Source organism: Jaculus jaculus, chromosome 1 (assembly GCF_020740685.1).
Source record: "Jaculus jaculus isolate mJacJac1 chromosome 1, mJacJac1.mat.Y.cur, whole genome shotgun sequence".
Lineage (NCBI taxonomy): Eukaryota > Metazoa > Chordata > Mammalia > Rodentia > Dipodidae > Jaculus > Jaculus jaculus.
In genome coordinates this window covers 148,267,003-148,292,259 of record NC_059102.1, presented here as the reverse complement: position 1 = coordinate 148,292,259, position 25,257 = coordinate 148,267,003, and the positions used below count along the sequence as shown (strand labels likewise).

Sequence of the window (25,257 nt, the reverse complement as noted above, 5' to 3'; positions counted from 1 at the left end):
TCAGCCGATGTTAACCACGGTGGGGCCAGCGGGACCCGGAGCCCGATGAGCTGGGCAGTTCGGGGTGGGCTCTTTCAGTGTGGAGATGATCTTGGGCAGGGGCTGCAGATCCCACTCACCCTGCAAAGAAGGGACCACTGGGTCAACTGAGGCTGGGGAGATTAAAGGCGGGGTGCCGCCTCGCTGGTCACTGTAACAGCCTCTTGAGTTCTTGCCCTTAAACTCACCTTGACTCAAACTGAACTCCTCCCATTTTCCAAGCCACTCCTAGGGGTCCATACCTCTTCTTGTAGCCGCCCGGGGAGAGCCAGCCAGACCTCTCTAGCCCACTCCTCCACTCTCCACATCTGACAGTACCCCAAGCTGCTCTGAGACGAGCCACTCTTTTCTTCCCTTGGTATTGGGTGTGTGACTTAGCCATTAACCCCCCCCCCAAAAAAAAATACTGCCAAGGAAGGTCTGCTCCCGTTTCCCTGGCTGCAGTGCCTGCCTCCCCTGCCTAACTCAGCGGGCCCAGGTCTGCCGATCACTCCCTGGGCTGGCACTGCCGGCTGGCTGGCTGGCTTGCCTGGCTGGGGAATAAATTAGGTGCCTTTGAATCCCAGCAGGCCTCAGATAAGGAGGGAGAAGCCAGCAGGCCTTTACAGACTGTTGGTTGCTTGCCTCCCCTGCCTAGAACTTTATTTTTAGGTTCCGGGGAGGTTGCTGGCGCCTGCTCACACCGCCATTCAGACAGGGCCAAGATCAGTCCCCCTATTGAATTGTGGCCAGGAGAGGTGATGGCCTCCTTGCCTGTCCCCCTGCAGTCTGTCTGTCTGGCTGGCTCGTATGCCACCATCTGCTTGTTTTCACCAACTGTCTTGTGTGAGTGCTTCTGCATGCGTGTGTGTGTGTGTGTGTGTGTGTGCGCGCGCGCGCGCGTGTGTGTCAGATGACAACCCTGGGTGTCAATCTTTGCTTCTACCTTGTTGTTGACCCACCTGGGGTCCTCCTTGGTACCAGGTAGCAGCAGGGCTTGCTGTTGTAGAAAGAGGCAAGTGGGTCCTGAGAGCAGACTAGCCCACATGCACTGAGCCCTCCGCACAGACCCCCCCTGCATACCTACCTGGAAGCGGACGGCTGAGGACTTGTTGCAATGCATGGAGATAGGCGCATAGTTGTAGAGAGCCTTGAGCGTTTCGCGACTGAAAGAGTTCCAGGGCACGGAGGTGAACTGCTCCGGGACGGAGGCCTGAGGGCAGGTGCAGACCTCCTCGCTGTTGAACCTGGAGGGAGAGGTCGGGGCTCACTTTAGAACTGGCACAGAAGACGGGCGTGGTGGCGCATGCCTTTAATCCCAGCACTCGGGAGGCAGAGGCAGGAGGATCGCTGTGAGTTCCAGGCCAGCCTGAGACTCCATAGTGAATTCCAGGTCAGCCTGAGCTAGAGTGAGACCCTGCCTCATAAAAACAAACAACAACAACAAAAACGAAAACAAACAACAACAAAAAAGTGTGGCACAGAGAGAGCACAGCTAGGCTCTCCTAGAAGTCACCCTCATGTCACCTCCCCGGCCCGGCCTCCTCCATCCACTTCCTGAGAAGCTGTCCTGGACCTGTCTGCTATCTTTTGTCACCTTGGATCGTGGATAACGGTGGCTCTGGATCTGAGTGGTGATGAGATTGATTAGTGATGCCTGCCGGCCTCCTCCAAGGCCGTGGAAGTCTGAGGGCATGCGCGCTAGCCTTACTTCAGGAAGTTAGCCTGGAGTTCCTCTTGTTTGGCCACCCCGACTCCTCTCCGAGTGCATGCTGGGTCGCCTGGGACGGAACATAGGTCAGCGCCTCACCTGTTCACCAGGTGAAAATATTTCTGCAGGAAGCCGGGGTCCACAGCGCTCTTGCAGAGCTCCAGGTCGGTCTTGGGGTAATAGTGCACGTAGTTGACACACATTTCTTCGTGGATTCCAAAGCCCCCCTGCAAGGCGGAAGAAGACCCCCTCATCGGCCCCGAGCCCATCACTCCTGGGTGCTATCACCCAGCGGAGTTCCCACGTCTAGTTGTTTTCCAGTGTGTTCATCTGCTTACAGCACAGCCAGGTAGAGCTGCAAGCCCCCCATGATGGAGCTGGAAGCAAGACCCCTACCGGCAAGGGCTCCGCTCAGCAGGCGGTGTGTTGTTAAGAAAGCAGAAACAGTGTCAGTGAGGGGACAGTGCTGTTCTTGTTTCAGGGGCACAGCAATGGCAAGCCTGTGGTGGCTGGGAGTGGTCCCTGTGGTCTTCAGTGGGAGCTGACCTCCCTTCATAATGCAAACGCTCACTGGCACCCGTCGCCTCAGGATGACAGCAGAGTCAGTGCCTAGAGGTTGTCACAACAACCTCTGCTCCCCAGGCCATTCAGCCATGGTTAGGGGGGGACAGAACTGGCGAAGTCCCCACCACTGACTTCCCCCTCTCAGATATGATGAGCCAGCACTGACAGACGTGGAAGAGGGGCCGGAGAGATGGCTCAGTGGTTAGGGTGCTTGCCTGCGAAGTCTAAGGACACATGTTCGACTCTCCAGATCCTACATAAGCCAGATACACAAGGTGACGCAAGTGCACAAAATGGTACACGTATCTGGAGCTCGATTGCAGTGGCTGCAGGCCCTCGTGCACCAATTTGCACACTCTCTCTCTGTCTCACATTCTCTTTCTTGCTCGCTCTCATTAAAAAAAAAAAAAAAGCCGGGCATGGTGGCACACGCCTTTAATCCCAGCACTCGGGAGGCAGAGGTAGGAGGATCGCTGTGAGTTCAAGGCCACCCTGAGACTACAGAGTTAATTCCAGGTCAGCCTGGACCAGAGTGAGACCCTACCTCAAAAAAAAAAAAAAAAAAAAAGAGAGGCCGGATATGGTGGCTCAAGCCTTTAATCCCAGCACTCGGTAGGCAGAAGTAGGAGGATTACCAAGAGTTCGAGGCCACCATGAGACTACAGAGTGAATTCCAGGTCAGCCTGGACCAGAGTGAGACCCTACCTTGAAAAAAAAACAAAAGATGAAAAGGTCCACAGCTGTGATCAAGACCACAGTTCCAGGGTCATGGGGGTGCCAGGGTAGGACAGAGCTCCAGATGTGATCCACTCAAAACCTCATGGTCTATAGTTAATCACAAGCTGCTTCAGTGATCAATAAATCAGCAGATCCTTCCCCAGAAATGACTGGCTGCTGCTCTCACAACTCATAACCTGCCACTCCATGGTGAATACCAGCAATCCTACTAAGGAGGGCCCTCAGTGCAGTGGGGACAGGGTGGAGGGAAATGATGGTACCAACGTATGATGTGTCCATTCAAAGTTTCTACTTAATAATAATAATGATAAATTAAAAATTACAGGGCTGGAGAGATGGCTTAGCGGTTAAGCGCTTGCCTGTAATGCCTAAGGACCCTGGTTCGAGGCTCGATTCTCCAGGACCCATGTTAGCCAGATGCACAAGGGGGCGCACGCGTCTGGAGTTTGTTTGCAGTGGCTGGAAGCCCTGGCGTGCCCATTCTCTCTCTCTCTCTCTCTCTCTCTGCCTCTTTCTCTCTCTGTCACTCTCAAATAAATAAATAAAAATGAAAAAAAAAAAAAAAAGATCAGGGGGCTGGAGAGATGGCTCAGAGGTTAAGGTGCTTGCCTGGGAAGCCTAAATATCCAGGTTTGAGTTCCCAGTACCCACATAAACCAGATACACAAGGTTTGCAGTGGCTAGAAGCCCTCACACACCCAGTTTTCTCTTTTCTCTCTACCTCTGCTCACAAATAAATAAGTTAATTAAATAAATACAAGATTATCAGGGTCTGGGGAGATGGCTTGGTGATTAAAGACACTTGATTGCAAAGACTGCTGACCTCAGTTCAATTCCCCAGAAGCCACGTAAAGTCAGATGCACAAAGGGGCGCATGCATCTGGAGTTTATGGAGGCAAGAGGACCTGACATACTCTCTTACTTTCTCTCTCCCCTCTCCTTGCAAGGGCAGGATCAATAGCTGGGTGATGGTGGTCCAGGATGATCATGGAGAACAGCCCTCTCCATGTCCAACGTGCCCTCGCTGGATAACATACTACCCATCATGCTCTCTTTCTGCTACCTGCACACTCCCCTTGAGGATGGTCTTCTGACTGGGTGCTCCTCCTCCTTGGACTGTCCACAGTCTGGCCCAAACAGGGCTCTATCACATCTCCAGAGCAGCTGGCCATGCCCCCACCTGGCCCTCTCCATGCTTACACTGTTCTAGGCTGAACACCTCCCCACCCCAAGAATGGGCTTTATCCTCTGGGCCTTGCAGCACAGTGCTCCCAGTCAGATCCTTTGCTTCTCCCCGCCTCTTCCTCTCCTCCCCTCCCCTTCCTGTCACTTGTAGTTGATGCTACTTCTCCAGCAAGGCTACTGTGGCCCCTGCGCCCTGGCTGCCTGGCTGCTTTTTAACTTTTACCAGTACTTTGCTTATTGCCGGTAGCAGATGAGTAGGTCTGTCTCCCCATATGGGCTTTGGGCTCTGGGAGCTCCTGACTCCTCCCCATGCCAGTCTAGTGCTGGGCATACAGGTGCCATCGCTGTAGTGGCTCTCGGGCTGGGAGTGTGTGCAGCCAGTTTGCCTGTGTCTTTTCCACATGTCTGACTTAGTGGAGTCAGTGTGAGTTCTGAGTGTGTTGCCCATTGTAATAAGCTCCCAGGGGCTGTGAGGCCACAGGTTCACGAACCACACTCTGAGAGAGAGAGTGGCTGGTTGATTTGGGGAATGCCGGAGGGAACGGGCTGCCCACCGAAGAGCTCAGCCTCAGCTTCAGGAATACGTTAGAGCTCCTCAATAAGATGTAGGCTCATCTACTCCCCGGGGCAGGCAGCGGGACAAACCAGGGAGAGACTCACCACTGTGGCCACCTCCCTGTCATCTGTATTGTACGTGCAGGAAGTGATGAGCACGTCTCCCTGGGGAGTAAACAGGCAGATACACGTCAGCACCTTCCCACCCGGAGCTGACAGGTGAGTACACTCAGGCCATCCACCTGTGTATGACGTGGGGTCAGCACCCACTAATGAGGAGCCTGGCAGTGCCCCCTTCCAACAAGAGTCACAGTCTGAGTGTCCCCCCCGGGTGTGACCCATCAGCGGCTGTGTGCACTGACTGACCATGCCATGGCTCAAGTTCTGGATGAGAGGGACCATACCCCAGCACCCCATCTCTCTTTTGATTCTCTATGGGTTAGGGTTTGACTGAGGCCTCAGACTCCCCATCCTTACTGGGTGGGGTACTCACCGGGTGGACGGACACAATCTTCTTCAACATGCGAATCTCCTGGGGAAAGAGAGGAGACATCAGAGATCCATGGGACCTGAGCCTTGTCCTCATTCTTTCCCCGGGAGCATCAGCTCTGTACCCCAGCTGCTCTTCTGGAGTCAGGGATGGCTAGGTGTGGACTCATGCCGGGAGGAGACCAATCAGAGCAAAATGTCACCCAGGTAATGACTGGCTAGGGCCCACCGGTAGAAGTGGTCCCCGTAATCCAGCACCATGGGAGAGGACTGGAGATCTAGGCCTCAGCAGGGGTGTTCCGGATGCCACTGGAGAGGGAAGGTGTGGCAGTGTGGGGGTGGCAGGTCCTCACCTGGAAGTGGGGGCTGTAGTGATTGTCCCTGTTCACAATCTTCCTCTCTTGACCATCCCGGGCCAGCACGGTGACGACCTTCCTCCCAGTCAGGTGGGTGTGGAGCTGAGAGGCGAAGATGTGAATCCCATGGGGTGGCAGGGCCTGGGGGAAGCAGGGGGAACGGATTCAGGCCTGACCCCACAGGGACCTGACATTGGTCAAGAATGCAGACAAAGTTCCTTGGCTTCCCAGGACATTTGTTTTCTTTCTTTTCTTTTTTTTGTTCTAGATGTTTCTCTCTGATCCTCATCATGTACGTCGCAGAGAGAGTGACCTGTCTGAGTGGTGGTGGCGGCCCCAGCCCAGGACTCTCAAAGTAACAGCTCTATCCGGAAGCCTGACTGGGGGCCCATTCAGGGCAGATGACTCCTCTATCCTTGCGTGTCCCCTGGGACCCTGAAGGCTGAGTTCTCCCTTTCCTCTGCCAGCAGACCTCTGAGGCTGGTGCCTGGTGGGCTTCCGAGAGCTCTGCAGTGCCCACCGTGTGCCTGGGCCAAGCCCCAAGTGCCCTGCGTAACAACCTGCGTCATCTGCCCGAGGCTGTGTTCTTCTCTCTGAGGTGACAGTGATCCTGGTTTCCTGAGATGCAATGCATACCATGTCTCTGTCAACTCCCTGTCACCCTGCCAATCTCCCCTCTATTCCCTTGATGCTTCCAGGGAGGTTCCGGGGCTGGTGGCTGGCAGGGATGCCCCGCCTTGGCTGCTGAACTCTGTACAACTCACCTACGTATACCTCTGCATCTTCTGTTTCGTTCTCTCCAGATCCCGTCCCTGCCCTCATCACTCTTGATACTTGCTGTCATTGATACTGGGAGTCCTTGCGGTCACATCTGTGGCAGTCTTTATGCTGGGCCAGGACCCTTGCTAATGAGCGGGCTTCTGGCCCCACAATAACTCAGAGGCTGGACACTGGCCACTCCACTGGCATGTGACATGTGGAGGGGAGGAATATGGTGTTCTGGGGATAAAGGTCCCAGACAGCACACTTTTCTAAGTAGCCTTTTGGTTTGTTTTTGGTGGGGGAAGGGGCAGTGTGTGCTCTGCGTGCACATGCTTGGCACACATCTGTTTGTGGGTGCGTGTGAAGGCCAGAGGTTGGCATCAAGTGTCTTCCTCCACTGCTCTGCACTTTATTTGCTGACGCAGGGTATCTCACTTGAACCCAGAGCTCACCAATTCTGCTAGCCTAGATTGTAGATTGCCAGTTTGTCTAGGGGAATCACCCTGCCTCTGCTTCCAGAGCATTGGGATTACAGGTGAGCTGCCCTGTCCTGCCTTGCATCTTACATGGGTTCTGGGATCTGAACTCAGGTCCTCACACCAGCCTCAGGTGAAGGTTGCTGATTGACTATAGGAACAGACAAGGATCGGTCTGTCTCCTCAGGACTCTCAGCCCAGCTAATGCCTGAAAGACTGGCTACTCAGGTGAGAAGGTTACCCTCGGACAAAACCTACTCTGTGGATTCTCTTGAGAAGGCAGATCAACTGTGGACCACATTGCAAAGCAGCTTGCTGCTATGGGCACATCTTTGGGTCTGCGTTCTCACTGTCTACGCTGCTGCCACTGGGAGCTAGGCAGGCATCAGGCTCCTTGTCTGTAAAAGGGGTGTGTCCACACTGCCCTGGAAGATCATGTGGAAAGCAGAGGCAGCCCAGGAGAGAATATGAAGTCACAACCTGATATCAGAAAGGTTTCTAGAAAGTAGGAGTAAATTGCACCGGAAGACCTGAGCAAGGCGCAAAGACAGATGTTCACAGGATATAGATGGCGGGGGTTGGGGGGGGATCAAGGGCGGAAAGGAGAGCCTGTAGCTCCACGCACACTGAGCAGTACTCAGATGCTCTTCTCCCAAACCACGGAGAAACGTCACAAGTGTCCACAACACAGAGGTCATGAAGTCCGTTCTCGAGTGGGAAGAAGCCATGGACAGACCCTCTGGCAAAGGCTTTGCAAGATTTCTGGGGACGTCCACTCTGGTGCTCAGCTAGTGACTCTGGCCTTCTCCATCTCCTTGGCAAGGTGTTCCCCACACAGGAGCTGCTGCAGATTCTTGCCAGGTGAGAAGTGGGTCCAGCCAGGACAACAGACAAGGAGTGAAACCAAAGTGGGGGCCAGCTGAGGCCAGTGGAGTACCATGGGCACAAGTCAGGGGTCGCTGCCCACTCACTCTGGAAGCTGAGGTCCCCATCTTCTCTGCCCTGTGGCTGTGCCCTGAACTCAAACAACCTCAAGGACACTGGGTGCCTCCCCGAAACCTGCCTGGTTAAGTACATAGTGGAACCCCATATCGTCGGATGTTCTCCAGTCTTTCAAAGGCAAGTGCTATATGAAAACGTCGTTTGAAAACACAGAGCAAGGGCTGGGGAGATAGCTCAGTGGGTAAAGTGCTTGTCTTAACAAAAATGAAGACCTGAGTTTGGTCCCCACTCCCTACGTAGAAGTGCTGCACATGGTGGCACATGCCTGTAAGCATAGCATTTGGGAGATGGAGGTAGGAGGCTCCTGGGGCAGGTTGGAGAGACCTGGCCCTGTACAGAGGAGGAGAGATGGTGCTCATTTTTTTGGCTTTATGAGGCAGGGTCTCACTCTGGTCCGAGCTGACCTGGAATTCACTATGTAGTCTCAGGGTGGCCTCGAACTCACAGTGATCCTCCTACCTCTGCCTCCCGAGTGCTGGGGTTAAAGACATGCACCACCACGGCTGGTGAGATGGTGTTCTTGAAGAACAACAACCAAAGTTACCCTTTGCCCCCCGCCCCCACATGCACAAGCACACACACGAACATGTACACATCCATGTATAAAAAAAAAAAACAGGGCTGGAGAGATGTTTAGCGGTTAAGCGCTTGCCTGTGAAGCCTAAGGACCCCAGTTCGAGGCTCGATTCCCCGGGACCCACATTAACCAGATGCACAAGGGGGCACACGCGTCTGGAGTTCGTTTGCAGTGGCTGGAAGCCCTGGCGTGCCTGCTCGCTCTTTCCTTCTTTCTTTTTTCTTTCTTTCTTTCTTTCTTTCTTTCTTTCTTTCTTTCTTTCTTTCTTTCTTTCTCTCTTTCTCTCTTTCTCTCTTCTTCTTCTTCTTTCTCTGTCACTCTCAAATAAATAAATAAAAATAAAGAAAAAACTCATGTAAAAAAACCTGTATCTTTTGATGGCCTCTAAGGCTATGTGGAAATGTAAAGGAGGAAAGCCTGGGAGGTCAAAGGGGCCAGGGAGGGGTATCCCCGGGTGGGTGGGGAGCATTTCATCCTTAACCGCATTACGAACGCATGCATGTGGTACTCCCATACTGAAACTGCAGTTTAAATGCAACATATGGAGGTGCAGACGTGGGCTAGCTGCTGCTGGGGGAGGAGGTGGGGAAGTACCGATAGTCTTGATTCCAGGTCAAGGGACCAAGGCCCCCCCGCCACCCTTCCCAGCCGGTGCCTGCAATGGGGGTGGTGTGGCCTGACCCACTCACCAGCTGGGTGCACTTGTCCGTACAGTAGCCCGTCAGGACAAAGGCGGTCTCCCGTGGGGGAATGGCCATCACGGGTGTGTACACGAGACCCAGCTCCATGATGCCCGCGTCAAAGCGCCGCAGGGTGGCCGTGTAGTACAGGCGGATGCCTGAGGAGTCCTGACGGCCTAGGAAGGGGCACACAGTGAGCCAAGAACCCCACCATACCCTTCGGTGACAGCGTGCCTGGACAGCCGTTCTAATGGAAGGGACAAGGAGAGAGTGGGGGGGTGGGACAGGGTCTGGCTAGTGTCTTCCCTGGTGCTGGGAGCTGTTCATAGGTTACTGCTCACATCCACGGAAGTTTTGGATAGTGACAACCATTGTTCCCATTTACAGATAGGGATACTGGGGCTGGACCCTGAATGCCCGAGACTGCAGGCCTGGGAAGCAGCTGAGCTGGACCTTGAACCCAGGGCTAGCAGGGTCGGGTCAGGTGCAGAACACTGCTGGAGTCTCTGGCCATCTCTTGAAGCCAAGGACATCTTCTCTGGCTCTGTCTTCCCTCCTTCCCCAGGTCCCTTCCACCAACATCAAACTCAAACAGCCCTTGTATCTCTGGACTGATGACATCAGAAGCAAATGAGAAATAATTGGTTAATTCTGATGGGGAATAAATAATGAGATAACTGTGGAATTTTGATATTTATAGAAAAGCAGCCTGTCTTAGATTCACGAAGTGACAGGAGCATCCTTATATTTGGCACAGAATCCATGAATACGAGCAGATCATCAGGAAGACAGACTTCCCTGACGCTTAAGGAGTTTTTGAAAATCCATTTGCTTTCAGCTTTTAAATGACCAATAAATCCCCTATCATGCTAATGCCTGAGCCTCTTCACGCCTTCCCGTGCACACTGTAGATAATTCTGGTAGCAGAAGCATTGCTTATGCAACCGGGAAGAAAGCCATTGGAGGCATTAGATGAGCATAGCCCGTGTCCATATCCAAGTGAGAGCATCGGTGTGGGAGAATCTCCCCACCTCACAATGGCCCTGATCTAGGCAGCCATTTCTGTCTCTTGCTTGCATACATGACTCTTAAGTGTTATTCAGAAACAGAGAGGAGGAAAGGGAGAAAAGGAAGCAAGCAAGGAGTGAGAGAAGGATGGGGAGGGAGGAAGAGGTCACATTTGGTGGACAAGAATGTGTAAGAGAGAAGACATATTTAGTCTTTTTTTTTTTTTTTTTTTGGTTTTTCAAGGCAAGGTCTCACTGTAGCCCAGGCTGACCTGGAATTCACTATGGAGTCTTAGGGTGGCCTCGAACTCACAGTGCTCCTCCTACCTCTGCCTTCTAAGTGGTGGGATTAAAGGCGTGCGCCACCACGCCTGGCTGACATATTTAGCCTTTGACAGTGTTGATTGGCAATCCTATCTCTACGACCCAGTCTGATTGTCACCACTCAGGTGCAAGGTGATCCAGCTCTTCTTACTGCCCCCTCTGCTCCCCGTCCACGCCCCTTACATTGTAGCCTCCCTCCACGTGCATAAGGTCCCCTGTCTCTGAACTCCAGCACCTGACAACTTCCTTGTGTTTGGGATGTTGGGTCAGTTGGAATCGATGCAGCCACTCTCCAGCCATGCCCCTCACAACAGCCCGCTAACATCGATGCTGGAGGATGAAAACACCAAGGTCCATATTAAACGCCACCCACATCAGATGGACACCCTAGTCCTCTTACTCAGCCTTGCTCCTCCCTCGTGTGCACACACACACGTGCACGCTCATGTACACACATATGCCTGTGTCTTATCTCTCTTTCAGAAGTCTGTGTGGCATGGTTGTGTCTTGCTCCCTCTGGGTTCCCCTCTGAACCTAAACTAATGGCTCAGGCCCTGCAGGTCCTCAACAGGCATCTATTGAAGGAAAGGCTCACTTGACTTTCCCAGGCTCTGTGACAGACAGGGCGGTGAGGAAGGGACAGGCAGGCATGGTCCTGCCCTGGGCAGTCCATAGCTAACTGCACAATGTGGGCTGCCGTCTGAGCACGGTGCTAAGACACGGGCTGGAGAAAGAAACGGGTTCAGCGCCACCAGCTCGTGGAGAGGTAAGCATGGGCAAAATCCTCTGTCTTCAGGGCCTAAGGTCTGTTGCAGTGACCTGAGGATTGAGTGACCTCATTCCTGCCCACCCCATGGCCAGGAATGAGGACTTTGGGAACAGAGATCGCCATGGTTTGAGTAACCTTTCTTCACTGAGTGTTGAAGTGCTCAGTAGCACCGCACTAAGCCTCGTCTCTAGGGTCCAGGACAAACCCCATTAATCATTTCCAGCACTGGCCCGTGGAGCAGGCATAGAATCTCAGTCTGGACACTGCTCAGACTGCTGATGGCAATAAGGCAGCTCTAGGGAACATCTCTGTCCCACCCCTAGCACACACACATAAATAGAAACTCCCATGTGCATTCTCACATGCAGTGCCGCAGACAGATATGTCACAGTGGACCCAGTGCCCTGCCCTTCCCCGAGGACAGCCTGGGGCAGTGCCTCTCACTGATCAGCCTGTCAGACAGGATGTCTGCCGGCTCTGGAATGGCTTGTCACTCTGCCACCTGCCTGATGCCCTGTCTCAGCCCAGCCTATCCTTAGAGGACAGAACCAAGGCTCAGGGGTGCTGACAGGTCCCCAGTCAGGGAGGGGTGATCAGGGATACGGCTGAGCAGCTTCACGGGACTTAGACTCTGAGGGAAAAAAAAAATGGTACATAGGGCCCACTTGTCTTCTCTCCACTGTCCTTGAACTCTGAATTAGCGTACCCTTAAACTGGCCTCCTGTCTGGCTGGCACTGTGCAGTGACAGGGCGGAGCTGCAGTGACGCTGACCTGACGTCTCAGGGACTCCTTAGCAGGACAGGCCGTCTCCAGGTTCAGTACACACTCAGCCATCACGAGGCTACATGGCTGAGATGGGCCAGAGCCAGGCCTCCTAGCTCTGAGTCCCTATTCGCTCTGGGACCCCCATGAGGTCCTTTCATCTCTGGGCACTGGTGCCTTCATCATCTGCATGGTGGGGACACAGAAAACCTCTACCAAGCCTTGTCTCTGAGGGATTGGGGGACTCCTTGCCATCTGGGTGTGATTGGTGAGCAGTAAGTCCCTAGGGGGTCTGCCTGGGACCTGCCGTCAGAGAAGGTGGGAAGCGAGTGTGGGGCACAAGGGAGACCAGGGTTGCGGACGGTGGGGTGTCGCACATGAAAGCTGAGGCTTTGGGGTGGGTGCCACTCCTTGAACCCAGCAGGCCCCATTTCCTGTCTGGACAGGCTACACTGAGGGCATCTAGAAGGAAGACACAGGGCCCCGAGACACACTTCCCTGCGCTCTTACCTTGAATCTTCAAAGGGTTGTGGTAATGAATTTCCAGGCGGAGATACCGGGAGAACCCTGGACCCCCAAAGGCGATGCCAGCTTCCTCTGGGTAGTAAAAAGGCTGTGGGGGACAGGACTGTCAGACAAGGGACCCTCGGGGGCCTGAGATAAGCTTGCCTTACTGCTGGGAACTGAGTGCTGGGTGGTGGTGGGTGGCTGGATTAGAAGGGGGCTGTTTTGGGGCAGAGCGGCCCTTGCCATCTCACAAGGAAGGTTCTACTAGTACAGTCCTATCAGGATCGTGTGGGGCCCAGGCTGAGCCTTTCTCTTGGCCCTCCAGCCCCATGCTCACCATCCTCTGGCCTGGGGAAATGCTGATGAAACCTCAAGCTAAGACTTTGGACAGCTCGTCCTGGCCACACAGGCAGCTACCCCAGGCCATTCTGTGCACAGAACCTAGACTCCTGAAGTGACATCAGTACGCATGTGGAACACACACTTGTGGTCATGTGCACTTTCATAGATAATGGCAAAGGCTGGAAGGAGCCCACCAGGCCCTAGGGGCTGTTAAGGAACCATTGCTGGTAGCTTCACGAGTCCCCTGGCCATCTTCCTCTTAGGGCTTTTTAGGTGGTGGTCTTGGGGGATCAGGTGTAAGGAGTTAGCTCTGAGGATGTCAGAGGAGGCCTGGGACACGAGATGCAGGCACCTTGGCGCCCAGGGCCCAGGCAGCCAGCACGTGGCGGCAGTAGTTGAGGCGGTCAGGCTTCATCTTGGAGTCACAGGGTCCACTGAAGTCAGGGTTGTCCAGCTCAGCAGTACATTGGAAGACCTCCATGTGGTGCACCAGGGCTTCATTGCCCTCAGTGACAATGGCCTCATACTGTAGAGGAACAGATCACCCTGAGCTGGGAGGCTGGTACCCACCTAACCCACCCACTCTACCGAGGGTGATGGCTGGACCCCCATCTGTTCAGATGTTGCAGAGCTGCCAATCCAGAGCCAGGAAACATGTTCTAGAATCCACACAGAGCTCTGAGAAAGAAAGTGACCATCCCAGATAAGGTGGAGACAGGAAGACCTCGCGTGTGTAACGTAACTTCTAAGCGAGGACACGGAACCCCTGCAGCTCCACTGGGAGGCATGATGACCTCCAGGTTGAAGCCTGGGCCCTGAGCACAGCTACGTGACCAGGTCATCCCCTGGTACATACATCCTGTGTTCCTCTTGGCTATACTTTCTTTACTGGCATAGGGGAAGCTCCAGTCCTGGGTACCATTATGATATTGTTCCTAGTCACAGCTTCAAAGCAATTAATTTGAGCTGCTTTTTCATGAAGGGAGGCGGCCAGACAAATCGACAGACAACAGTTCCGATCCCCAGGGTAAAGGTAGAAACCAAGACCTGTCACAGAGAAACCGGAAGAGCGCGGTGGGGCTGGGGGCGGGGGAGTTACAGGGAAGCACATACTTGCTGCTGCTGATGTATGAGGCCAGGCTGGCACCTCAAGTTCAAACAGGAAGGGACATGTGATTCAGAGGACCCCAGAACGGTAGGAACAAGAACAAGGCAGAGTGGCCCAGACCCCCACATACCATGATGATGTGATGCCGAGAAAAGCTCTGGGACAGCTCTATGACATGGCACCAGTATGTGGTCTCCTCGCCAGGAATGGTGACTTCTGGGGCCTTGAGATCCATTTTCTGCACATCTTCAGGCATGGCCGGTGTAGGGACTTCCGTCTTCAGAAGCTGCACGAGCTGTAGACCCGTCTGCAGGCCTGAGGTATTGATGGCCTCCAGTGATTGGACTGGCTCCTCCAGGATCCCATATACCAAGTGGACGGTGTCGTCCTGCAGCCCAGACAGAACCAGTCAATCCCCCACTCAGAGCCCAGACTGGAAGGGACCATGTCCCTGCCCACCTGCTCCTGCCAAGGCCACACACCTCAATGCTCAGCCCTGCACACAAAGAGACAATGTGAGGCTCTGTTTGGCCCTAAACCGGCCCTCCTGAAACCCCGTGTGCACTAGGCACCGAGTCCACTATGTCTTTCTCACGCACTTCCTCCACACTCATTCCTCCACCCACTTGTGGCTCCACTGTGAGCCAGGCCCAGCTGTGACAGTCACTTTCTTCCCTAACCTCTAGGTTGCTTGGGACCAGATAGAGGTCATTTCCTCTGGTTGGCCTAGGCTAAGGGGTTATTCTACCTAAGGAAGTGGAAAAGCCTGCTGGAGGCTCCTTGAGGATGATAATGATCTAGGTCACCAGAGTTGTCACCAGCTCTAAGTGCTGGACATGCGCATGAAAGGCCTGTAGGTCAACACCACGCCACACTGGAGGTCCCAGCCAGACCCATGGAGGCGGGGCCGCGTCTGGCTTCCTTATAGGCTGTCGTGGATGAAAGGAAGCCAGTGTCCTTGGATGCAGGCTGCGGTCACTTTCTGCAGTGGGTGGACAGTGAACTTGGAGTTGTCGGGAACCCCATAGTCTGATAGGGCAACTTATAGCTCTGGGCCAGCCAGGAGGCTCAGGGCTGAGCACACGTGGGCACTGGCATGGTCTATGCCAGTCTTCTTATGGGTTCTCCATTTGTCTTTGCCTCGTGTATGGGGAAAGTGGGCTGGCCAGGAGGGTAGGGAGCCAGGTGACTCAGAAACCCACTCTCCAGGGGCCTGCTCTGTCTCCAGCATGCCATCATCAGTTCACGGATAAGTCCATCCCTCTCTGGCTCTGGTTTCCTCATCTGGCAAGTGAGCAAGCTGGTCTGTTTTCCTAGATTCTAGATTTGTCCATTAATCTTTCACAGGCCTGAGCAGGTGGTCAGCGTTATGTTCCTCTTGCCACCATCCAGTCTTCATGCATGGGTTAAAATTCCGGGTTCTCGCCTCACAGCGTAGTGTGAGCCTGCATCCCTCACTGCCCAATCCTGAAGTGAGCCTCACACTCCGGGCCAGTATTGCTCCTGCCCTAAATCATCCCAGGGCCAAGACTAGGTAAACACAGATTGCTCTGTAACAGCCAGACTTATTCAGACTCCAGCTTCCCAGGCCTGACTTTTGCCATAGAAGTTGAGCCTCGTGCTCCCTGTGTGGCCTATGTGACCTGGACGCTCCTCTCTGGGAACTGAGAGCAGACGCATTCTATGGCACCAGCGTTTCTGCTCACACAGCAATAAGGTAAGTCCTGGGCAAATAACTGCCAGCCCCTGCGACTGCCACCTGAAAGGATTACACAAGATGACGGGAGATTGAGCACGGGAGCTGGCTCGGTGAGTCACGTGCTTGCTGCGTGAGCATGAGGGCCTCAGTTTGGTCCTCCAGCACCCACATGCATCGAAGCTGGAGCTAGTGGCTCGTGTCTATGGTCCCAGCACTGGGGAAGAGGAGACAGGGGATCCCTAAGGCTCGTTGGTCAGCTCATCTAGCCAAATCCATGAGCTCTAGATTTAGTGAGACATCCTGTCTCAAAAGAGAAAAAATAAGTGGAAAGGAGGACACCTGATGTTGACCTCTGACCTCCACATGCATGCACACACAGGTGCACCACACACACACACACACACACACACACACACATACACTCGTGACATACGCACCCTAAGAACATTCATGCATATGCCACATACACATATGCAAAAAATTTGACAAAGGTCAAGGCACTCTAGAAGGTTGAGAAGGCAAGACAGGCCGGTTGTCCTTGGGTCTTGGGACAGCTAAGAGGCCCAGGTTTCGCAGCTATGAACTACAAAGAATTGTACACAGGCCTCCCATGGTGGGCATCATACAGCTCCTGTGTCTGTTTTCTAGATGGGCAAATTGGGGTCTGGAGGAAATGGCGGACTGCCCTGAGCCTCATGGCAGGTTGACAACACACTGAAGTTGAAGTTGAAAGTCAGGTCTGTTGGGCTCTGTTCAGAATATTCCACATGATGGTGATGGGACCAGGAGAGAAATACCCAGGTGCAAGATCCGGTCCCAGGGTAAGAGAGCCATGGACAACACACACTGGGAGAACCATATCAACTGTGTGTCCAAAGAACTTACTTGGGAACTTGGAGGCTGCTAGAAGAGCAGCTTTCAAACAGCTTCTAATTGCCCAGTGCCCCTTGGCCACCCCTGCTTGGCTTTCTCTCTGGGCCTAAGCCCCACCTTAGGCTTCCCAGGGAGGGAGGGGCCTTTAGCCCAACACCGTACAATGCAGACAAGGTCCAGGCAGCGCTGGTTTCTGGTCTGGAGCCCCTACCTCAATGAGGTAATCCTTAGGGTCACAGGTGGCAAAGGATCTCTTGAAGAGCAGGGACAGGCTGTCTGATGTCTCCTGGGCCTGTAGCAGCTGGTAGTCTTGCTGGGTGTCTAGATGTATCTGTCCCTTCTGGTCACTCCAGGTGTCCTGCAGAGAAGATCTGGAGTGTGAGCTTGAAGGAGCCCCTGCCCATGCCTGTGGGGCGGACGAGTGCTTTCTCTTCCCCCGCAGGGCTCAAGTCTGCAGTGTGGAGCCACTCAGCGCTGAGCTTCTCTCCACCTACTCCCTGTCAGAGATTCTCTCTTGGTCTTTTCTTACCTTTTCTTTTTTGCAATGCTGTGGATCAAACCCAGGACCTGGTTTATGCAAGGCAAGTGTTCCTCCTCTGAGCCATATCCCCAGCCCCTTGTGTCACTGTCTATGGCCCGTCTGGGCCTGCAGGCAGTAGAGTTGAACCCCAATCCTGCTTTCTTCCTCTGTGGCCATGAACTGGTCAAATGTCAGCCTGATCCACTTGCCTGATACCCTTAGGGGCTGATAGCCAGGCCAATGTGTCTAACAGGACCTATATTGTACCTTTAATAGGATGCATGAGGCGTCTAGTAGGATCACACACCAGAATTGGGAAGACCTTGGTTAGACCTGTACTACTGCCACTGGGGAGGGAACGTCCAGCATGGAAAGAGAATGGAAAACCAGTTAAAGGTGGCCCTCGCTCCCAGGGACCCATTCTGCACTTGCATAATACAGAGAGCCTTCTTAAATACTGCGCCCTAGGCATCGCTCACCTCACCCAAGCCCCAATCTTCCTGGAATGGGTAAATGGAGACCCAGGATGGAGAGATGACTATGTTTCCCCCAGGATGTTTCCTAAAACCTGGACTACCCATCCCCCTCCTGCTTCTCATCTTCCCCAGCCAGGGCTCCAGGCCACTGCAGAGGACAGCCATTCACCTGGGCAGATGGGCTATGTGTGTGTGTGTTGGGGGGGGGGCACTCAGGAGCCATTCCCCGCAAGCCGAACTCTTTCTGGGTTCAGGAGCGCCATGGGCCTCTGCTGTAAGGCTTTCGTGTTTTGTTTCTACTTAGTCCTACCTCCAGGGCCCCCCGTAACGTGTTTGCTTTATTTCCTTGAGGAAAAGAAAACCCTCGAAGTTTGTGAAAAATTTCCCTAGAGGAATGCAGCCTGTTGAGGCTCCTGGGGGCACCCTCCTGGGGGTGCTTCTCTGGAAAGGTGGAATGTACCAGTTGAACATCTTGCTAAGGGGGGAGCCCCAGCGTTGACATTTGTCAGAGGAATTTGTTGCACCAATGAGCCTGATAGGGTATGAAAAGGTCAACCAAGGGGCTTCCTGGGCATCAGGATGCAACAGGACCGTGCCCTTCACTTCACAGGTCACAGAGGGAGCTGCATCTCAGAGCCAGTGTGCGGCCAGCTCTGCTCCACCTCATCCCGCCTCAGGCAAATGGCTCCAGCCTCACTGCGAAGCAGGTAGAGGGGCTGTTGAGCCAGGTTGTAGGGATCTAGGGTAGAGACTCAAACTGGTAACCAGGGTGCGTGTGAACTCAACCAGTGAGGAGAGCCACCATCAGGCTGGGAGCTGGCGGCCCTGCTCAGGTAAATAAAACACCCCTAGTAAGTAGCTCGCGCTGATAATCCCAGCACTCAGGAAGCAAGGGATGAGAGGATTGTCACAAGTTTGAGGCCAGCCTCAGAGGGTGACTGACCGGGGTGGGAGAAAGCACCTCCTGACTTGATATGGAAGAATCTGAACTCTCCCTCTCTCTACTCAACCCCTCTGCCCCCGGCCCTGTATGTGGGGACAGCTGAGTTTCACTCCCGGAGAGACTCTGGTGGCCAATCCCATCTGCAGAGGAAGAAAGAGCTGTGATCTAGGAGTTGTGGGGAAGAGCTCCCCCTCTTCTAGTGACCCTCTGCATTTTGTGGGGGGGGGGCTAAGAAGGCTCTTCCATCTTTTAGGGTGACCTTCTCCCTCTACCACCTTTGCAGGCAAGAGTGGAGGGTAGATCTTGCCAAGTGAGGCACCAAGCGCATCCTGATGTCCTGGGTCCAGCTTGTGGGGTGAGGGTGGGGGTGCTCGCACCTGTTCCCACCACCCTCTCGTGCAGCACAGAAGAGTCCTGTGCCCAGGCGTGTGCCGCCACCTGGCCTGCCACAGGTGTGAGAGCACTGTCAGTGTGATGGTGAGTGTTGGCAAGAGTAGGGGTGCGCTCTGTGCTCATGCAACTGGGGGTGCTGTGCGGCGCAAGTGGTCCGTGTGCTTGGGATGGCTGCGTCTGCTACTTGGGGGCGCAGTTAAGGAACCCAGGAAACGCCTGCGTCCCATTTCATCCTCACATTGGTGACCCCGCGACACTGAAGCCAAGGACGTGGGCCTGGCTCAGATCAGATTGAGCTTAAGTGCTCAGCTGCAGTAGGCAAGCTTCCCTCACTGGTCAAAGAGGATGAGAGAGCAGGAAAAGGGCCTGATGGGGGGTGGAGGGCTGGGGGTTGGATATGGGAGAACAAGCCCGGCCAGGGAGGGAAGACTCACTGCAAATAGGGGCGGGGAGGACTGGCGAGTGGGCCCGGGAGAGAGCACTCACTGCGAAGTAGGCTCTGTTCCCATCTGTCCAGAGCACGACGAGGTCAGCGTTCTCCAGCTCGCCACGGTCCGACATCCCGAAGAGCACCCCGGCCCTGAAGTCCCGCACGGAAAGCTGGAAGTGGATAGTCTCCTGGACGTAGCTGATGTTCCATGACAGTTTCAGGACTCCCTTGGAGTCCAGGGGGATGTGGTAGGGGAAGGGGCTCTTGGGAGGGACAGAGCCCTGTAGTGCGGCCACCAGGATGACAAAGAAGATGGCCACAGCCGTGCCGTACATGGAAGCCGCCTCGCGCATGCTGAGGCTGGGGCCCTGCATGGCTGCCCTAAGTTTGCCTGACCCACCGGGCCATTTATGCCCAGCCCTGTGGAGGTGGGTCTAGGCTGTATCTAATTGCATTTGTCTGGTGGGGAATTCAATTGTCCCAGTGGCCCTCCCACCAGCCCAAGCCCCGGGGCAAAGGATGTGCTTCCCCATCCCCTAATTGGTACTAATGACACATGGACATCATCAGGCCAATCGAAATTGATCAGCAAATGTCATTAGAAGCGGCTCTGAAGCACTGTCCCAAAGCAGCCACAGGCCCTGTGGACACTGCCAGCCAGGCCCTTGTGGACAGCCTTGCAGGCCATCTGCCAGTTTCCACCTCTTCCTCACACAAGCCTACTGAGGTCCAAGGAGCCCTTTTCTGGGGGACAGTGAGTGGTGGGCCCCTGGCTGCTATTTCCACAATACTGAAGGGTGGGCTGCTTCAAGTTAAAAATAAAAGATAATCCCCAAATAGTCCGTGTTTAGACACTCTCTCCATGGCCTGCTGTTCCCACTTTTTCTTCTGTTTCTCTACCAGCTCCAGCTGGCACCTGGCTGCTCCAGAAGGAGTGGGTACATCACTGGGGTGCAGATTGACATGGGGAGTTGCTAAGGGACCACAGTGCACAGACAGGTGGAGAGAGAGGTGCATGGAGAGGTGAGCATTGGGAGGACATGTGGCCGTGGGGACTGCCTTTGAGAAAGCTGGGGGACAGGCGTGCCTTCTCCCCATCTCGGAAATTCTCCAATCCGTGACCTCCTCTTGCTTCTCAGGCCAGCTGCCCCCTCACCCCAGCACTATGCATCCTACACTGACCACAGGTCCTTTGCGTAGACCTTACTAGGCTGAAATGTCAACCTCCCTGCTTCTCAGTCCTGTCCCTCTCATGTCTAGCAGCCCGATATACAGTCACCTCCAGAGGATTCTGCTCGCCCTCCTGCTTCCCATCCCAAGTCACTTACCCCTGCACTGTCTAGACCAGCATGTGTCTCTAACTGGGCTCTTCTCCCTCCCTTCTTCCTTCCCTTTTCCTCTTACTCCTCCTTTCCTTGGGAGAATGAGGAATCCATCCATAGAAACACATTCTCACAGCCCTGCTTGAGCCTGAGGGTAGGGAGACGCTTTCTGCTTTGAGCTCTGTTCCACAGAAAGCAGAAGGGGCCGTGTCCTTGTGTGCAGGGGACATTTGGAGCCATCCCCAGCCTTCCCCTGGGGAGCTGTGACAGGCAGATCCTGTGAACCAGCAGGCACATTGTTCCATACAGATGGGGACGAGCCAGCCCGGGCGGCAGAAGTAGGGTGCTGCTCAGCTCAGTGGCAGTTCGCTTTCAGCGAGCCCCCCGCGGGCCACGTGGGGCGCCGGGGAGGCACTGGGAGATGCTCCGAGCTCTGAGTTAATCCTGCTCTGCTCTCCTGGGAACCAAGCTTCCTTGGAGAAGTGGGAAGGTTTGGGCATCCTGGGCAGGAGCTAGAGGGTGACCATAGCAGATTTGGTTCCTTTCTTGGAAACAGAGAGAGAGAGAGAGAGAGAGAGAGAGAGAGACAGAAAGAGAGGGAGCAACAGTTGGTTGGAGCTCCAGAGAGCCTTCAAGGAGGGAGGTGGGTGAACCCTTTAGTAAACAGGAGAGTGCCCCGCGCACACACGCTTATTTTTAACCTCCTCCAGATGAGAACCAGGCTGCACCACCGGCCTTCCTCCGCATGTGACACAAATGATTCAGCTGGTTTCAGAAGTACTGAGTCCCAGTAGCTGCAGAAGACAGAAGCAGGCCTGCTTTGCTGGCCTTCAGAGCCACGCCTGTCACACAAGGAGCTAAAGCCATACAATGACGAGAACAGCACACCCAGGGTCACACAGCCATCAGGGGCAGGTCAGGGCCAGACGGCACCTAGGGACCTCAGAGAGGGTGCTCTCAGCCACATGGGAACGGGAGTCACCTCAGTGGCCAAGGTCGAAAAAAGAAAATCCCACAGCAGTCAAGAGGCCGTGCAGACTGGAAAGGGAACCTGGGAGACAATCAAGAGGCCGGGGAAGGGGGAGCAAGCAGGCCCATGGATGTCTGTACCGTGCCCTTCCTCGTATAAATGGATCTTGGAAAGGAGCAATCTGACCCTGGATAGGAGACATCACTCAGCTGTCCCGGTCTGTGCCCTCATCGGAGGTGACACCTGCCTGGCCGCCCGCAAATGCTGAGCTGGCGGGACACACTTCCTCGTGGTGCTGGGGGTGGGGTCCAGCGTTGGAGCTTACTGTTCTCTCTTGCTCTCTCCCCCACCCCCGCCCCTGCTGACTCTGGTTTATCTGTGGGTGGGGGTGGACTGGGGGTGGCACACAGAGTGTCACTGTCACGGTGTCAGGAAATAAGCCCTGTTTGCTGCCGCTCAGTGCCTGGCTTCCCTCCAAGCTCATCGAGGGCTAACCTCGTTTAGAACCAATTTCAGCGTTTTAATAAGCCCCTTGCTTTTCCTGCAGCTCTCTGATGCTGGCGGCCTTCGGGAGCTGTAATCCCCCATCGGCTTTGCCACGTGAGGCCGGCTGTGGCTGACTTCGGGACTGTGGGCGTTGATAACCAGCAGTGGAGCGATCGGAATTGGGGCATAGAAGCTGGATTGGAGACCTGAGCCAGAGAGGCCTGGGCAGGCTGCTTCCTAGCAATGATGGTGGTGGTTGAGGGGGAAGAGGGGTTGGACAGGAACACACCTCCCAGCCTGAGGCCCATGCTCCTGGAGACCTCTTTGTGGCAGGAAAGATCAACACTTATGCTGACCACAGCCGGTACACCAGCTTGTGATGAGGAGGACGTCACCCTTGGGGGGCTCGCTTCCTGTCCCTCATCCCCAGCACAGTGGGTCTGGTGTGAAGTTGAAGAGACATGTCCTCCCCGCCCCCACCCAGGATAAATGACAGTGACCCTGAAATCGTGAACACATAGGCTATCCATGGCTTGAGATGAATAGGGTTTGGGGCACTAGACACAGTGGCCACAGTGGGATAAACAGAAGGCCTGGGTGGACCACTCTGTGGAGCCCGCCGCTACAGAGTTCTGGAGCCATGGTGGGAGCCAGGAGCACCGGGTGCCCTCCAGGGCCAGGAGCAGCACTCTGTGCACAGAGCTCCTGCATGGAGGTGCCCAGCCACCCCCAAGTTGCCCAAGGTAGCCTTTCATGAGCAAGGCCTGGACTGTCTTGAAATGTGGGCGACTTGGGCCCTTGACAGTCTTCCATGGGTTCATATCTTCGGAATTTACTAAGCAGGACAAGGACGGGGTGTGGACCCTCAGGCCGGCAAAGCTGTCCTTGTAGGGCAAGAATACACACATTCTGAGCTGGGCGTGGTGGCGCACGCCTTTAATCCCAGCACTAGAGAGGTAGGAGGATTGCCGTGAGTTCGAGGCCACCCTGAGACTCCATAGTGAATTCCAGGTCATCCTGGGCTAGAGTGAGACACTACCTTGAAAAAACAAATAAAAAAAAAACCAAACAAACAACAAAAAAAAAGAATACACACATTCCCATGCCTTTCCACTCTGCCACACAGAGTACATGGGGGTCAACAGTCTGCAGAGGTCGCCAGCTCTCCAGGAACCATCCACCCACTTTTGATTGGGACCAATCAGTCCCGTGAGGTGCTGCCCTAGAACTGGCTTCAGGTTGTCGGCTAGACAGGGTGGGGACTGGGGAAAGGAGAGCCTTCTTGAGTCCTGGCTGCTCTCTGCAAGCCCTGATGACTCTCCAGGGCTTCATAGTCAGTGGACAATGACCCCAGACCTTTGCTCAGAGTTCCTGGGCCACATTACCTCCAAATCTTGCTGGGGGGGGGGGGCTTCCATACCTATGTGACGCAGATGTCCACTGCCACCAGCTGCTGCCTCATACTGTGAATATAGCATGATGCTACTCAGCCCAGGATCCTTGACTTGTCCAGCTGCACAGGCTGAGAAAAGGAGACTCAAGGCCCCAAGGTCACAGCTGTCACCAGCCTTAGCCCTGCCTCCCCTCGATGGCTTTGGGGCAGAGCAGATTAGGAAACCTGATCAGCTGGATGCTGAAGGGCCAGCAGCAGCCTCAGCAGCTCTTCTGGTTTCCCTGCTAGGGATATGGGACAGCTGAGGTGCCACAGCAGCAGGGCAGAGCCTTCAGCTCAGTGCACAGCGCTCAGCCTTAGCCAACTGGAAGCACTGCTGTCTCCTGACAATGAAGTGAGTGTAGCTGGGAGGCCTTGGTACTCACCCTGCTCCAGGAGTAGAAGTGGCCCAGACCAAAGGAGGAAGGACCACATGCTGTTACTTCCCTGCTCTGGTCTCCTCTCTCTCTCTCTCTCCCTCCCTCTTTGGTTTCTTGAGGTAGGGTTTCACTCTACCCAGGCTGACCTGGAATTCACTATGTAGTCTCAGGCTGGCCTTGAACTCATGGTGATCTCCCTACCTCTGCCTCCCAAGTGTTGGGATTAAAGGTGTGTGCCATCATGCCCGGCTGAAGTCTCCTCTTACAGGGCGATGTCGGAGCTGGCATGACAGGTGCATGCGCAGGGGTGAGGGGTGTGAGGTGACTCAGTTCAGGAGGCTGGGATGCACCTGCAGTAAGGATCCCATCAAGTTGGCAATCTTAAACCTGCAAACACCCCTGAAATGACAGTACAAGTCCCAGAATCTCAGGCTCAAAAACAACTGCTATTGGGTATGAAGGACATGCCTTCTAATCCCAGCACTCAGGAGGCAGAGGTAGGAGGAGGATGGCTGTGAGTTCGAGGCCACTCTGAGACTACATAGTGAGTTCCAGGTCAGCCTGGGCTAGAGTGAGACCCGACCTCGAAAAACCAACCAACCAAACAAACAACAACAACAAAAAAGAAAACCCTGCTTTTGAAACAAAAACTCACTATGTAGCCCAGGCTGGCCTAGAGTTAAAAATTCTCCTGCTTCACCCTCCCAAGTGCTAGGAGTACAAGCTCCATCATTCCCAGAGTGACATCTTTAATTAATTTTTTTATTTGTAAGCAGAGAGAAACAGAGAGACAGAAGAGAGAGAGAATGGGTGTCCCAGGACCTCTAGCTGTTGCAGATGACTCCAGACACATGCGCCACTTTGTGCATTAGCTTTATGTGGGTACTGGTCAATTGAACCTCAAGCTGTTAGGCTTTGCAAGCAAATGTCTTAACTGCTGAGTCACCTCTCCAGCCCCAGAGTGAAATTTTTGAAGCTTTTGCTACATTAATTTATTTTCTATGTTGATCCCATAGTGTAACGTTTAGTATCTTTGATTATTATTATTTATTTGTTTACTTATTATGTATGTGGGGGGAAGGGCACGCATGCCATGGTTTGTGGGGGTCAGAAGACAACTTTGGGGTGTCTGTGCTCCACCTTCTTTGAGACAGGGTTTCTTGTCATTGCAAGTGACAGTCAGACTAGCTGGCCCCTTGTGAGCTCTGCGTTGCCGTGGCTCTGCCTCCCATGGTCATAGACTCCTTAGGCTCACAGATGCACACATCACTTTGCATCTGGCTTTACCTGGGTTCTGGGGAATTGAACCCGGCCTGACAGACTTTGCAAGCAAATGCCTTTAACTGTTACACCATCTCCGCAGCCCACCTTTAGTGTCTTAGCTGTATAGAAACACAGTT

The 25,257-nt window shown here is 54.3% G+C and overlaps 1 protein-coding gene across 1 annotated transcript; it reads right to left on the bottom strand.

Annotated features, from left to right (window-relative positions):
* Positions 1 to 19,641, bottom strand: Dbh (dopamine beta-hydroxylase). The gene is made up of 12 exons (XM_004654060.2): positions 19,324 to 19,641; positions 16,717 to 16,863; positions 14,064 to 14,321; positions 13,178 to 13,351; positions 12,487 to 12,589; positions 9,123 to 9,289; positions 5,614 to 5,757; positions 5,265 to 5,303; positions 4,877 to 4,936; positions 1,829 to 1,956; positions 1,106 to 1,265; positions 1 to 120 (listed from the first exon to the last, which is right to left on the bottom strand). The coding sequence occupies exons 1-12, from the start codon at positions 19,639 to 19,641 to the stop codon at positions 1 to 3; spliced, it is 1,818 nt and encodes a 605-aa protein (XP_004654117.2).
* Between the last annotated feature and the right edge of the window lie 5,616 nt (positions 19,642 to 25,257).

Bases quoted from the DNA above. Each gene is read 5' to 3' on its own strand.
- Dbh (XM_004654060.2), bottom strand. From the start codon at position 19,641: ATGCAGGGCCCCAGCCTCAGCATGCGCGAGGCGGCTTCCATGTACGGC. The intron at 13,352-14,063 runs GTATGTGGGGGT...GTTCCTCTACAG, and splicing joins CTCGGCATCACATCATCATG to TATGAGGCCATTGTCACTGA. The intron at 5,758-9,122 runs GTGAGTGGGTCA...TGCTTCCCCCAG, and splicing joins CGGACAAGTGCACCCAGCTG to GCCCTGCCACCCCATGGGAT.